Source organism: Hemicordylus capensis, chromosome 3 (assembly GCF_027244095.1).
Source record: "Hemicordylus capensis ecotype Gifberg chromosome 3, rHemCap1.1.pri, whole genome shotgun sequence".
Classification (NCBI taxonomy): Eukaryota; Metazoa; Chordata; class Lepidosauria; order Squamata; family Cordylidae; genus Hemicordylus; species Hemicordylus capensis.
In genome coordinates this window covers 3,867,391-3,882,809 of record NC_069659.1, presented here as the reverse complement: position 1 = coordinate 3,882,809, position 15,419 = coordinate 3,867,391, and the positions used below count along the sequence as shown (strand labels likewise).

The 15,419-nt window shown below is 49.0% G+C and overlaps 1 protein-coding gene across 6 annotated transcripts in view; it reads left to right on the top strand.

Moving 5' to 3' along the window:
* The window catches only part of ARRB1 (arrestin beta 1), a 180,598-nt gene that overhangs the window by 106,098 nt on the left and 59,081 nt on the right, over positions 1 to 15,419 (top strand). For 4 of the 6 annotated variants that reach the window (XM_053313215.1, XM_053313217.1, XM_053313218.1 and 1 more), the window contains one exon: positions 9,046 to 9,076. In XM_053313215.1, the coding sequence (XP_053169190.1) occupies positions 9,046 to 9,076 (31 nt within the window). Of the gene's footprint in view, positions 1 to 2,624; positions 2,966 to 9,045; positions 9,077 to 15,419 lie in introns of those variants that run through there. The other 2 variants (XM_053313214.1, XM_053313212.1) reach the window with 2 other exon arrangements.

Genomic DNA, 15,419 nt, shown 5'->3' with positions numbered 1-15,419 from the left:
GAAAAGGTGGTGGTGGTGGTAAAGAACAGATGTGGTGTTTCTAGAAGAGGAGAGTGATATATGAGATGCCAGCTGATCTAGCTGGGTTGTTCCAGAAGAAGGGTCAGATCTCTTTCTTACCCATGGAGACACTGTGGGTCCAGTCCCTTATTCCACATTTTGCTGCTGAGCTCTTGCTGAGGCACAGCTTTGCAGCCAAAAATGAAAAGGAGCTTACTGACTGGCCCCTAATCCAAGAGTTCTCAAGCTCAGGTCCTCAGGTGTTGTTGGACTACAACTCCCACCATGCCCAGCCACAATGGCCATTTGCCCAACAGCATCTGGGGGCCCACGTTTGAGAACTCCCACCCTGATCCAAAAGCAAGTGAACTACTCAGTTCTGTTAATCAGCTCTCTTGCCTTCGTTTCGGCAACCCGGGTATCCCATTCAGTTCCCAGAAGTGTAGAATTGTCTTTCCCCATGGCTCCTGATCTGGGGCAATGCTTTTCCCATGGCTCCCAGTTTGCAACGACACTCCTCCCCAGAGCATAGGAGGGAGTTGATAGCCAGTCATTGCTCCTCAGCCTTCAGGATGCCAACATTTCCTAAAGATCTTCCAGTGAAGGATCCTTTTTCCCTTTTAGTCTTCTTCCACAGACAAAGCTAACAAGCAATGCAACCTTGGCTGTCCTCCAGGATGATAATGGCCCACCTGTACCCAGGAGGGCTGGGTCTGCCCGGAATGAAGGTGGATAATTGCCTGGAAGCTTCTGGTGGGAGCCGGGTCTTCTTCTCTTGGTGCCGTTTCTGTCCCAGTTTGCTTGAAGTTCTTGGCCAGGTTCGTGAAGCACATTGCTCTCACCTTGGGCTAATGGCTGGCAGGATGCAAAATGGAATTGCCTTGTGCTAATGCAACAGGATGAATCCTTCTCTGCTGGTGCTTTTGCTTACGACAAGGAGTTGCCTTTTGCTGGGGAGCATTCAGACATAGAGGTAAACCAGACGTTAGAGCTTCTGGGACTTGATGGCTGCTCATGATGAACCAAAGTAGGTCAGTAGAAAGGAGGGGGACTCTCCTGGCCCTGGAGAGCATGGATTTGGGGCGGGGTGGGGGTGGGGTGGATGGAGTGTGCATATCATCCGTGTCTTCTGCTCTCAGCCCTGCTTGACGTTTTCTCTGCAGGAGTGCCATCTTTCCATCCATCTTGCCTTGCGTTTGTGAGCACCAGATTTTGTGCGGTGTTGTCTGCTTGGCAGGTTTCCTCTTGGTCGTGATCACAGGGGCAAGGAAGACCAGAGCCCTGGTCTGCTTGTAGAGACCGGAGCCTGGGCGCTCTGGTTTTCCTTGCACTTGTAATGAACTCTTCTCCCACACCGCTCAGTGTAGCTGTGTTTTGAGCTGTCTGCCTTTCGCCGTGCCATTTCCACGTGCCCCGGGGACCTGGCAACACGACCAAGGTCCATGAATGTCCAGGCACGTGTCTTGGGCCTGTGGCTTCACGGAGTGGCTGGCATTGCTTTCCAAAGCTTTACGCTGCACTGACAGAATGTTGTGCGGGCCGTGCAAGAGTGCCCTGCTGCTGCGTGACAGTGAGGGAGGCCCGTGAGGCTGATTTCTGTCTCCTGGAAGGAGGGCCCGAATGCAACCACAGTGTACCTGCTAGTGTCAAAAGCAGCTGTGAGCTAATACAGAACTGGCAGGAATCGGGGTAACCAGCGATTGTAAATTAAAGGTGTGGCAGAAGAGGAAGTCTCTGGCCTGGTGTCTAAACGTCCACATGCAAATCTCACCAGGGAGGGCACTCTGCAGCCGGAGGGCCACTCCTGAGAAGGCTCTCTCCCTCGTAACCACCTGTGGCACTGCTGTGGGCAGTGGCACCCCGAGGAGGGTCTCCAAAGATGCCCTTAGCAGGTGGGAACCGACTGGAGAAGGTGCTCCTTCGGACAGGCTGCTCCTAAGCCCTTTGGGACTTCAGAGGTCAGCACCACTTTGAATTGGGCCCAGAGATGGACTGGCAACCCGTGCAGTTGGCAATGGATGCCAACTGGATGCCAATGGATGGTTCTGGATGCCCAGGCCCGGTGAGCAGCCTTGCTTTGATTAATGCACTGCTTAGAAACCTTTACGAAGAGGAGCGAGTGGCTTGGTACTCCAAAATCCTTGGAGACATTCAGATTGGGAGGCTTGCAGATGTCCATCAACATCCTCATGCAGTAAGGATGGTGATGCGGGGTGGTGGTGGTGTTTGGTGGGCCCTCTGGTACTGGTGGGGTCCCTCGAACACCTTTGGCTGCATGTTTCTGCGCTGCTCTGATCTCAGAGAGAAAAAGGGAGAGCAAAAGATCCTAGGCAAGGAGAAGCAGCAGAAATCAGGACCTTTCCTGGGAAAGGAAGGCAGCAGGCCAAGAAGCAGTGGGACGGAGGAAATTAGAATCGGGCTTTGGGGGGAGTGAAGAGAACAGCAGATGGGCAGGGAGTGAAGCTGCACATGGTGTGTGGGGCGGCGGAGATGCAGAACTGCATTTTGATGGGAAACAATCAGCCACATCTTTGGCTGGGCTTCGGTCGTTTGTTTTTATCCTTCCGGAAGCAGCTCGGTAGTTTATAATAGCTGGATTTCCTTTGCCTCCCCTTTGGAGATCAGGAAACTCTCTGAGCACCGTGTATTGGGAAATTGGCTTCTGCTCCGTTGTCTGGCCACCGTGCTTTCCCTTGATGCCGAGGGAAGGTGGGAGCCTGAGACTGGCATCTCCAGCGTCCCAATCACACACACTCTGTGGGTCTCGCAAGGCACTCCGGAGGCAGCGGAGGAGGAGAACCGCTCTTTGGTTCTCCTTGCCGAGCTTCTGACAGGTTGCTCCGTCCGTCAGCTGAGTCCAGATGAAGGGGGCACAGGGAGACGCAGCTGGCAGCAACCCCCCCGGCCGTTTCGAAAGCATCAATGGCTTCTTCAGGAATACGGTTACTGAAGACTTAACGAAGCGGTAAGGGATCTGCGGGGTGGCGAGGTCGGGCAGACTCCCCTGTGTGCAGCAGCCAGCGATGAATCCAGGAAAACAATCCCCCTGGGAAAGGAATCATCGGGCTTGTGCAGATGACGATGATAAATCTTTTGATGATGTGGCTTTTGTCGTCGTCTTCTAGCTGCATGGAGTGCTCAGCTGTTGGTTTTGCGGGGGGTGGTAGTGGTAGTGCACAACTGTTCCTAGTGAACTAGTTTTTTCTGGGGTTTTTTTTTTTTTTTTTGGTAGCATCTCCGGAAGTACCTCCTGAAACGGACCGCAAAGTCTTCAGTAGTCCAGTTGGTGGCCCGCTGAGCCAAAATGTGTGCAGTGGTTGTGTTGCTGTGTCATGGGCACCTATTGGATAGTGCCTGTGCAGTCGCTGGTGAGAAGCAGCACCTTGGTCACGCTTTCATATGAAGCACAGTTTGAGGATTTTTATTTTTTTTTAAGCAAGGTTAAAAAAATCAGGAGTACTTTTAGTAAAGGGCAATCTCTTAATGTTTCTCTTACAAACAAAGTGCAAAACTTCCTGCTTCTAGAGGAACGCCCTTCCTTTTTCTTTGGTTAATGTATTTTTCTTTGAAGAATGTGCACACCCATAGCCTGAGTTAGAGTGCCCATGCCTGAGTGGTGTGTGTGGGGGGGGGGGGTCAGGCACGACACATGACACTTATGCCATTTTGTTTAGCCATGCACATCTTTGAGGTTCCACCAGTCCACAGGCACAGAAACTGCATATTTGTGAGGTGACTCATAAGGAATCCCCCCTGAACCTGCCCTTCTGTTAGGATCTTCACCAGAGGCCCTGCTCTGAGAGCCCTCCCTTCATCAATGAGGCGAGTGGTGAAGAAGGACAGGCCCTGCTTGGTGGTGGCCCCACCATGCGGTGATCTTCCCAGGGACACTCACCGGGCACCGACTACCACTTTTAGGTCCCAGATATGAAGACAGTTTTATTTCTCTGAGCTTTTAGTGGACAGTGTTCTGATGCTTCTTGCTTGTGTTATTGTTGGTTTCCTTGTACTGCTGTTGGGTTTGTAATTTTTTATTGCGGTGCATGTTATAAATAGGCCTGTCCCTCCATTAAGAAATCTTAAGTCCTGTACTACCAATGTATCAAGAGCAGTTGAACATATGTGGGAGTCATGGGGTGTGTTTGTGTGTGTGCTGGATTGTGGCTGTAGACTCCACTCCTGTTTAGCTGAATATCTGCATGGTTTGTGTGCCTAAGGAGTGGTATTTTCCTAGCGGAATCTAGAACCTCAGGGAAGCAGGATAGCTCTCAGTCACAAGCCAAGATCCCTGCATGCATACACACCAGGCAGACTTTCAACTGAATGCATGAAGATCTCCAGTCTGCCTACATTTGCTCACCTTGGATATGTCGTGAGAGCAGAGTTGGTGTTGGTTAATCATGTGAGTTTTAGCCAGTTACTCATTTGGTGAAATTTGAATGAGTTTTGCATTTTGATAAAAACAATCCTTCTGAAGCAAAGATGCCCTCTTGTCTTGTAGGAGGCGGCATCATCACCATCATCACCTTAGAAGAGATGTTTCTCCCTGTGTATGAGGGGAGGGCAATTGTAACAAGCGTTCTCTAACTTAGGTCCCCAGATGTTATTGGACTACAACTCCCATCAGCCTTGATCATTGTGTCTGGGGCTGATGGGAGTTGTAGTTCAACAAAATCTGGGGATCCAGGTTTCAGAACCCCTGCCTTTAATTGGTTTGTATAAGTAATTGTGATTATAATAATTGTTGCTTTTAAAAATCTGCTACCTAATTAACCACGGGCACCTTTTTAACTGATAACAGTTTTTCACCTCCTGTCTATTGCATGCATATCTGACTTTGTTCCTCCATGGAACTTAATACATCTTCCATGGGATTCCCGGGCAGTATCACTTCCAGCAGGGAGAAGAGCTAGTCTGAGGGAGGAGAGCTGGTCTTGTGGTAGCCAGCATGACTTGTCCCCTTAGCTACGCAGGGTCTGCCCTGGTTGCATATGAATGGGAGACTTGATGTGTGAGCACCGGAAGATATTCCCCTCAGGGGATGAAGCCGCTCTGGGAAAAGCATCTAGGTTCCAAGTTCCCTCCCTGGCGGCATCTCCAAGATAGGGCTGATGAGAGAGACTCCTGCCTGCAACCTTGGAGAAGCCGCTGCCAGTCTGTGAAGACAATACTGAGCTAGATAGACCAATGGTCTGACTCAGTATATGGCAGCTTCCTATGTACTAGGCAGACCTAAGCCTGCTTATCTTCAGCAAGGTGGCTGCATTTGCCCTCCTGGAATTCTAATTCCACTTCCAGGAGCCGAGTAAATCACCCATTCATGTAGGCAGTCAAGCCAGGGGTTGCCCTGCCCCCCTGTAGCTTTCGGGGCACATTTACTTACTTACTGCATTTATATCCTGCTATTCCTTCTTTCTTCGAGATCTGGATCATGTAGGGGAGGGTAACATAAGAATGTAAGAGCAGCCCTGCTGGATCAGGCCCAAGGAGGTCCATCTAGTCCAGCATCCTGTTTCGCACAGTGGCCCACCAGATGCCGCTGGAAGCCACAGGCAGGAGTTGAAAGGGGCAGGCCCTCTCTCCTGCTGTGACTCCCCCACAACTGGTACCCAGAGGCACCACCACCACCCCCGAGGCTGGAGGTGGCCTGTAGCCCTCTGACTAGTAGCCGATGATAGACCTCTCCTCCATGAAGTTCTCCAAAACCCTCCTAAAGCCATCCAGGTTGTTGGCTGTCACCACATCTTGTGGCAGAGAATTCCACGAGTGGGTTGTGCGTTGTGTGAAAAAGTACCTCCGTTTGTTGGTCCTAGATTTCCTGGCAATCAAATTCATGGGATGATTCTTGGTGCTAGTGTTATGGAAGAGGGAGAATTTCTCTCTCTCCACTTTCTCCACCCCATGCATGATTTTATAGACCTCTCTCATGTCTCCCCGCAGTCGGAGCTAGCAGTGCCCTACCCAGTTAGGGCTGGTTTTGAGAACGGCCTCCGTGTATACTGCCCATTTGAACAGTAAGGGGCACCTAGAGAGGTGTTCTTGGCGCCCTCTTCACCCTCACAGGACTCTTTCCTTCAGAGTTGTGCTGGCGTTCCAGACTCAAAAAAGCAGCTTTTCTGTCAGTGGCGGAGATCAAGCTGACTGGGATGGAGTTCTGACTGCTTGCGGTGTTTCCTGTCAGCACGTTTCTGTGGGATGTTATGATAAAAATGTGACTTGATGTTCCAGTGAAAACAGCCGCCAGGTTGGGCTTGCTCCGTTCCTCTCCACCTTGGACAACTTGCTCCATTTCGTGGGGTCGTCACACAGCACAGGGGATCTGGGGAAATGCTTCTGTAGCCCATTCCTGAGGCAATATGGGCAAACTCCACGCAGGGCTGCCATTGTACGTAGCCATAAATGGAACCCCACCCTGTGCTTACGTCACCGTTGGCTCCCAAACTGGCTTTTCTCTCTTCCCTCCCTTCCCCTTTGTCTCTTTGTGGTGGGTCTATTAGATGGTAAGCCATTATTTTGACTTATAAAACACCAAGAGGGCATTGGCAGAGAGGCCGTTTATAAATGTTGTAAATAAATAAATAGCCATAAAACTACCAAGTATGAAGGAGTTGAATTGTTTCCCTGTATCTTCAAGAGGAGACAAATCATAGATGAAAGCAATAAATAAGTGTGAATTTTGAGTGTCCAAATTCCCGGGTTCTCTTTCCCCAACTGCTTGGGTCATAAATTAGGGGTGTACAGAACCCGTTCAAATTGAACTGGTCCAGTTTGACCGGTTCAAACTCTAACTGGACCGTCCTCAAAAAAAGGCAGCCAGTCCGAGTTCAAACTGGATTGGGCCCAGTTCAGTATGGACCGGTTCAACCCCGTTCAAGGGCTGTGCTTGTAAATCTGGTGAGGATTCCCCTTAACAATCAGAGGGGTGAGGGAATCCTTTAAAAGTGTTCTAAGGGCGGCTGGGGGTGGTGGTGAGAGGCCACCTTACCGGCTTCATCATCATCTGTGGCACAGCAGCAGCTCCTCTAAACCCCACCAGTGCGCCCCCCCCCCCCGCAATGTGGGTCGGCAGTGGTGGTCCGGTCCTGGCCTCTGCAGATGCACAGTGGCCATTGGCATGATGGCCATTTACATGAACGGAAACGGCCATGCAAATGACCCCCCAAGTGGCCTCTGTGCATTCACGGAGGCTGGAACCAGGCTGCTGCCGGCCCCTGCTGCTGGCTGGGAGTGCTGGAGGGGTTTAGAGGAACTGCCACCATGCCACTGCCACTGATGACAACGAACCTGGTAAGGTGCCCTCTTGCCGCTGCCCCCCTGGCCACCCTTAGAACACGTTTAAAGGATCCCCCCATTTCCTGGCAATCAACTTCATGGGATGACCCCTGGTTCTAGTGTTATTTGAGAGGGAGAAGAATTGCTCTCTGTCCACTTTCTCCGCACCATGCATGGTTTTATAGCCCTCTCTCATGTCTCCCCGCAGTCGTCTTTTTTCTAAACTAAAAAGCCCCAGGTGTTGTAGCCTTGCCTCATAAGGAAGGTGCTCTAGAACCCTGATCATCAAGGTTGCCAAAATGCACATCCCTAGTGATTATACTCATGTTTTATTGACTTACTGAGTATTCCAATTCAAAAAATCTTTTCACATAAAGCTTTGAATTTGTTTGAGTATAACAGTTAGAGCACATAAAATATATATTTATTAATTTCCCTGTACTCTGCCCCAATCAAATATTTCAACTCACCTATTTGACCACTTGAAAAATGTTTTGAGATACTGTACAGTGTGGGAAATTAATATGGTAGAGGTCCCCCCCTCAGCTCTATAAATGGATCAAATAATATGTCAAATCAGATCATAATCTATTTAGGGCATCAGAAAATTTGTATAGTGTTTTGTTTTTTTTAAGACCAAAATTTGCAAATTTTATGCAAACAAGGTGGACATTTTCCTAGGAATTCCCCCCCAGAAAAAAATTTCCAGTTCATAATTTTCCCGAAAACCCACATCTTTGGTTGTGCCAGACACTTCTTGGGAAATATACGCTCTTTCTGTACTTCTGCTTAATATTCGCAAGAGGTTTGGTCACTCTGGTGAGAACTGAGGAATAAAAATTCCAGAGGGAGAGAAAGGGAGGGAGCAAGAAATTCCCAGATGTTGTTTCCTGTAGCACTAATGAGAACTAATTGAATTGCCGTTGGCAGAGGATGCTCATCCCCAGGCCGCCCTCCACGCTTCTCCAGGCAGCTTCTCGCATAATGATATTCCTGGAAAGGGGGAAGAATGAAAACTACCGTTTGAATTTCTCATGACTTCTCTGATGTGGGTTGCACAAGAATCTTGTGCTCTTTGTCACTTCTTGCCCCAGCCAGGGATATCTTCAGGCACCCATAGAACTGCTTTGCCAGCAGAGAATAAGCCCTGCTAAATGAGCAAAGAGGCACCTCAAAGTGGGGGTTTTCTCATTTTTAGCAGGGGGAGAGCAACTGGCCCTATCCGGCCCCAGCACAGCATCCCTCCAGTGTTTGTTGCTGGTGTCTGTCTTATGTTTCTTTTTAGATTGTGAATCTTTTGGGGACAGGGAGCCATCTTCTTTTATCATTTATTTTTCTGTATAAAACGCTTTGAGAATATTTGTTGAAAAGTGATCTATAAACATTTGTCATAGTCATAGCGAATATGTGTATGTTTGTATGGGGTGGGGGTCAGGGGGGTGAGAGCCCCCAAAGAGCAGCAAATTGGAGTAAGGATAATGGTTGTGAACAGACACAGAAGCATCCATGGAAGAGTGGGGAGTGTTTTGCGAATATTTGTGGGCACTTTTGCAGCTAAATCCAAACCTCACGAAAATTTGGATTAACACACTGAAAAGACTCCCCACCCTCAAAGGAAGGCAGATAGAATTGACTCCCTCCATGGAACTCCATGGGGAACTCATGTGTGGATCGGAGAATCCATACCTGCTAAGAGCTGCTGAAATTGGGCATCTCTCTCTCTCTCTTCCATTCCTCATTCACCTTTCTCCTTTTCCCCTTCTTATTTTGCAGAGTGTTCAAGAAGGCCAGTCCCAACGGGAAGGTGAGTTGAACTTCACTGATTCTTCAGATTTCTCTGGACTGAGTAGAAGTAGGTAGGAAGCAAAGAGCAGGGAAAGCTGAAATGTTGGCAGTATTTATGTGGCTTTTATACGAAATATGACAACTTGCTTCGAACTCTAGAATGAGATGTAGGAGAGCCATGCCCAAGTGTGATTGTGCAGGGAACAAAACCACAAGAAGCTGGGAAGTTTAATATATTCCAATTTCATTGTGTTATCTTTGCTTTTTGTTGCTTGCTGATCAGGCTTGTGTGTAGGGGGGAATACTCAAAACAACAATAATTTTATTTTGGTTTTGTTTGTCAGTATTTTTTTTTTCCTTTGTCCTTCATTTAATTATGAAATTATTCATGTGGATTATTATTACTTTACTTTTTTGTTTTAGCTGAAATAAAAGGGAGGGAAACTAATATCCCCTCTCCAAAATGTCTAGTATTCTCAGAAAGGGGTGGTGTGGAACCGTTGTATTGTTCAGGATTGGGAGAGTCCTGCAGGATTTGTGTGTGTTGGTTGCCAGATTGGCTTTTTTAAGGCCAAATTTTGGGTTACGGCCCATTTGACCCACGAGTATACCCCTCAGGTTCTGGCAACCGTACGTGTGTGTTGCTGCTTATGTCTTGGCCTTGTCAGTCCACCAGAGAGCACAAGAACGTTTTGCCAGATCCCATCCCATCCAACTGATGGAGTTGCACCTTTTTTGCTAAAGTCACCCGCTCACGTGCTGCCTAACCCTGAAGGTTCCTGCATTGGCTTCCAAGACCATCTTCAGGTTTCATGGGGGCCTGCCTGGGCATTAAGAGCGTGGTGTAGTGGTTAGAGTGCTGGACTAGGACCGGGGAGACCTGAGTTCAAATCCCCATTCAGCCATGATACTAGCTGGGTGACTCTGGGCCAGTCACGTTTCTCTCAGCCTAACCTACTTCACAGGGTTGTTGTGAAAGAGAAACTCAAGTATGTAGTACACCGCTCTGGGCTCCTTGGAGGAAGAGTGGGATATAAATGTAATAATAATAATAATAATAATAATAATAATAATAATAATAATAACAATAATAACAATAATAATAATCATCATCTCTGAAAAGTACAGCCTTGAAGCCCTCCTCTGGCTGTCCCTGCCCTCTGCAGTTAGGCAGGGAGCCATCAGAAGGGGGCTCTTTTGGTCATGGGACCCCCATCAAGGAGGCCCACTTGGCACCAGGGTCCCTCTGACAGGGATTCCCAGATGTGGTTGACTCCAACTCCCAGAATCCCCAGCTGCAATGGCTTTTGCTTGGGGATTGAGGGAGTTGTAGCCAACAACATCTGGAAATCCCTGTCAGAGGGAACACTGCTTGGCATCTGCTCTTAGGTCCACTCAGGGCCAAATGGAGACCTTTGCATTCTCCCCAGTCGCTTGCCAGGTTTGCTGAGTTTTATTCTGCTGCCGTGGTGTTTGGGTGTCTTTCTGCGGTTCCTGCTGTTTTGATTTAAAAAAAAAAAAAAAAAAAACTTTTGATAACGTCGTCGTAATGGTGCTGACCCGATGATGATGATGATGATGATGATGATGATGATGATTAAAACTTTTATACCGCCCTTCCAAAAGGCTCAGGGCGGTTTACATTAAAACACCATTAAAATCAATTAATAATTAAACAAAAATTATAAAACATAAAACAATGATTAACAATTAAAAACATCATAAAACAACAATTAAATAACAATAGAGCCCCTGGTGGCACAGTGGTAAAAACTGCCGCCCTGTAACCAGAAGGTTGCAAGATCGATCCTGACCAGGGGCTCAAGGTTGACTCAGCCTTCCATCCTTCCGAGGTCGGTAAAATGAGTACCCAGAATGTTGGGGGCAATATGCTAAATCATTGTAAACCGCTTAGAGAGCTCCGGCTATAGAGCGGTATATAGATGTAAGTGCTATTGCTATTGCTAATTAGCCACTTGGACGAGATATGACTGTGGATGGGAGTATAATTTTTTTTTTTAAATTAATGCACAGTTCTGTGACTGATCTCCTGACTCACACAAGGGCAGCACATCATCCAGGGAGAGGCGCTCATGCTGCCGGAGTGGAGCAGCCAGAGCAGAGAGGCCCCGAGTTCCGTCCTGAACGTGGCCACACCCCTCCTGCTCCCCCTTGGTGGCGCTTGGCGGCTGCTCCTGCTGCCTGTGCTGCCTCCCGCCAGCGGGCCGGCCACTCGTGCTGTCCCTTGCCAGCTGACCCAGTGCCAGTCCAGCCAGTGCCCGCTGGGGAGGGAGGATGCCCGCGCCCTCTGTCTGCATCAGGGTGCCTGTGCGCCCTCTTTTTGCAGCTGGCAAGCCGCAGTGGCGGCAGCGGCCAGCGGGAGGCGGAGGGAGGGGGCAGGCGGCCGATTTGGCTTCCGGACTCCAGGGGGCCCAGGATGCCTTGGAGCGCTGCTAGCCCTGTCCCTGTGCGGCAGAGGACGTTCTTCACTCCACAGCATGGAGCGTTGCGGGTGGGCTGTGGGGGAGAGCACTTTTCACCCATCTCTGCTCCCCCCCAAAATAACCTTGCGCCCTCCAAAAATATGTCCCTGAGGGACCCAGTTTTGGAGGGTGGAAGCAGAGATGGGTAAAAATCGCCCCCACCTCCCCCTGAGCCCTTTCGCAGCGTAGACTTATCTTTCTGGTTGGCTACTGCTACCTTATAAGCCAATAACTGTAGCCTTGAGAAAGGCAAACATCTTGCTTTTTTAAAAAAGGAGAAAGTGGAGAAGCTCTTTTTAAAAAAAGAATAATGGCAAGGCAATCATATAGAAAACCACCTTAAGAGGCGCAGCGGGGAAATGCTCGACTAACAAGCAGAGGTTGCTGGTTCAAATCCCCGCTGGTACTATATCGGGCAGCAGCAATATCAGAAGGTGCTGAAAGGCATCATCTCACTGCGCAGGAGGAGGCAATGCTAAACCCCTCCTACCAAAGAGAACCACAGAGCACACTTTACCTTAATCATATGGAAAGCACCGCCTGTTGATTTCTTCCAAGATGCAGCTATTAAAAACACAGAGCTTCTGTCTATAAAAGGAGATGCCATACCTGTTCAGGAAAGGTAATCACTATCTAGGCGCTCCAGTTCTACTGGCGGACATCCAGACTGAACACTGTGCTTGTATAAACACGTTGCACATGTTGCACTAGGACCAATGAAAGGAAGTCCTTTTTCACACAGTGCATAATTAATCTGTGGAACTCCCTGCCACAGGATGTGGTGATGGCCATGGCTTTAAATGGCACTCAGACAAATTCATGGAGGACAGGTCTATCAAGGGCTATTAATCTGGCTATAGGCCACCTCCAGCTTCAGAGGCAAGCTACTTTTGAATACCAATTGCAGGGGGAGCAACAGCAGGAGTGGAGACACAGCCATCTTTGTGCTGTAAAAATGCATGGTCAGCCTGACACAATTATGCTTTTTGGGGTTTGGGTGTTTTTTTTTTAAGTGTTACAAATATATAGATTTAATTAATATATAAAAATAATACATAATACTTAGGTAGTTACTTAGAGTGTCCAGAATGCTGTGATTGACATGCATTATCTTAATCCTTACAGCAGCCCTGCAAGGCAGACCCCGTGTTGTTACTGGCATCTTGCAAATGGGGGTGGAACTGAGGCTTTGGGGCTTCCCTAAGGCCATCCGATGGCCATGATCCCATGCAGAATTCGGCGCGCAGAGGCCCTAAGCCACTGGAACAGAAATGCACCAAACTCTGTGTCCGATAGCCGCCAGTAGTTGAGCTGAGATCTGAAGAAGTCGTCTCTTCCCAGCTCATAGCATTTCATTCCATTTATTTATTGATATCTTTGTGAACCACTTTGGTCGTTCTTTGTTGAGAAGCGGTATATAAATATTTGTCGTATTCATAGTTGCATCTAGCACATGCTGCCTGCTAGTTCCCTTTGCAGCTCTTGCCAGAGCAGACAGGATGAGGCCCTGGGAAACAGGCTCTGGTAGCAAATGGATTGGACCCAAGACTGGACAGAGAGGTTTTCTGCATCCATTTAAAAAACCAAAGCAAACCATTTTTTCATTTAAACGACTAATTCCCCAGCAAGCAAGGAACTGAGTCTCTCCTCTCTCCACCCTCCACCCTGCCAGTAGTCCTAAGTGCCTTCATGTGGGCTCCTTTTCATCCAAAGCAGCCTCCTTGATGCTGGCAGAGAAAGTGCCGGGCTCTGCGCATCCAGGGAGCTCCAACCCGAGATTGGGTGCCGGATCACGTTGGCCAAGGGAGCCCGTCGAGGTCTGAAGTGGCATCACGAGGGCAGCAGAGCTCGTGAGCATTTTAACTGCTCGATTTTGCAGTAGGAATAAAAGCTCCCTGCATTTGCCTGCTCCAAACTGTGCATTTGACTGCCTTGTGTCCAACGCCTATGGGTCACGCGTTCAAAATGGAAGCCGTCTTGTGGAACTCAGTAGCAGGATCCTGGCGCAAATGAAGGGGAAAGCTAGGGCTGACTCCAAATGCCCCACCCCGGTGGCAAAAATAGGGGGCATTTTGGTGATTGGCGGGGGCATGAAATAGGGCAAATGAGAGGCCCTTACTGGCAGCATCTCTCTGGATGGTGGATGGCCACCGTTGCCCCCCAGAGATTCTCTGGAAATGATGCTGTGTGTGGACCTAGCATCCTTCCCAGGGGACTGATGGGGAATTAAAATGTTGGCACCACCAGCACAAAATTGGTGCTGCTGAAAAAGGTGTGGGGCTGTGGGGTGGGGAGTTGCAGGGCAGCTGTCACCAACCCCCCCCAATTCTGAGCCAAGAATTCCGAGAGAGTGTTTTTCTCAACCTTAACAAACCATCACCCACGTGCTTAACCCAGGAAGCGTCATTTTTGCAAATCCATAGCAAATTAGGCAAATTTGCACAGATTTCTCAGAGATGCTTCGAACTTCTTCTAATTAATCAGCCAGTTTTGATTTATTAGACACAGCCTCGGCTTCACTTGCTGCTTTTATCTCTGACGGGACTTTTGACAAGCTGCAGGAGAAGCTAGAAATTCAGCAGACACAGCTTTCTCTCCACTGCAGATGCAGTGATGGGGAAAGCTTCACCTGTTGAATTCCTGTTTGCTGAGCACACAGAAGCCCTGCCAGAAGAAGAAGAAAATGGGAGTACCGTGTCTAGCTGTTTAGGGCAGCAAAATCGGGGGTGGGGGTGAGCAACAGGGAAGTAGGTGGCAGAGAGAAAGGAGTGATACTATGAAACTATGAAACTGCAAAGAAACCAAAGGGGCAGCCCACTTGGCAGCCAGAGATCTGGGGCCGTGGGGCAGGCCTCTATGTGGGACAATTGGCTGTGACTCCAAATGAGGGACTCTTGCCCAATTGTCTCAGCTTTGTGAGCATTTTCCTTCAGCAGATCATAGGCCTGTGCTGCTGAAGAAAGAGGGACCAGGGAGCAGAGAGGCCAAGTGGTGCCAGTGAGAGGGAATAATCAGCACAAGCAGAAAGACAGGAAAGGGCAGCAGGAAAGTGCCAGGACTCCTGGGTTCCTTCCCCAGGTTTCTCGCAGACAAGCAAAAGCCGTTTTCTCTTAGTCTATTATTTCTCGCTTGTATCTGAGTCTCCCTCCAAGGGGTATTTTGCCCTCGCAGCTCCTCTGTGAGAAATGAGGCAGTGTGGTGGGGTGGTTAGAGTTAGACCCGGTTCAGGAAGTTCAGCAGGGAGAGTGGGCTAAGCCCGCTCTCCCCGCAGACAATCAGGGTGGGAGCCCTGGGAGGCCGGATCAGCCGCCCACACAATTGCCAGCTCCATGATGGAGCCGGAAGGGGCTGGGGGGAGCGGGGGGCCGTGCAGCCCCCGGAAGCACCAGTATGCCCTGCGTGAGTCCGCAGGGCATACTGGGGAGTCCCCCGAGCTGGGAGGCTGCTTTTCAGCCTCCCGCTGGGAGTCTACTCGTGAGTAACTGCCCAGTGGTTCGCATGATCGTAGAAAATCGGGCTAGCGGAGGCTAGCCCAATTTTCTACAATCGTGTGAATAGCCCCACTGTTTGATTATTTTTAATAGTTTTAACATTATTTTAAGTTTTTAATTGTTGTACTGTTTTAACCTTTTAACTTATTGCTTTTAGTGTTTTGTTGTAAATGCCCAGAGACTTATGTTTGGGGTGGCATACAAATATGTTAAATAAATCATAAATAAATAAATGTGCCAGCTTTCATGCAGGAGGTTCCACGTTCCCTCCTTGGCAACATCTCTGAGAGAGGGCTGAGAGAGACTCCTTCTTGCAGTCTTGGAGAAGCTGCTGCCAGTCTGTGTAGACAATACTGAGCTAGATGGACCAAGGGTCTGACTCGGTAGA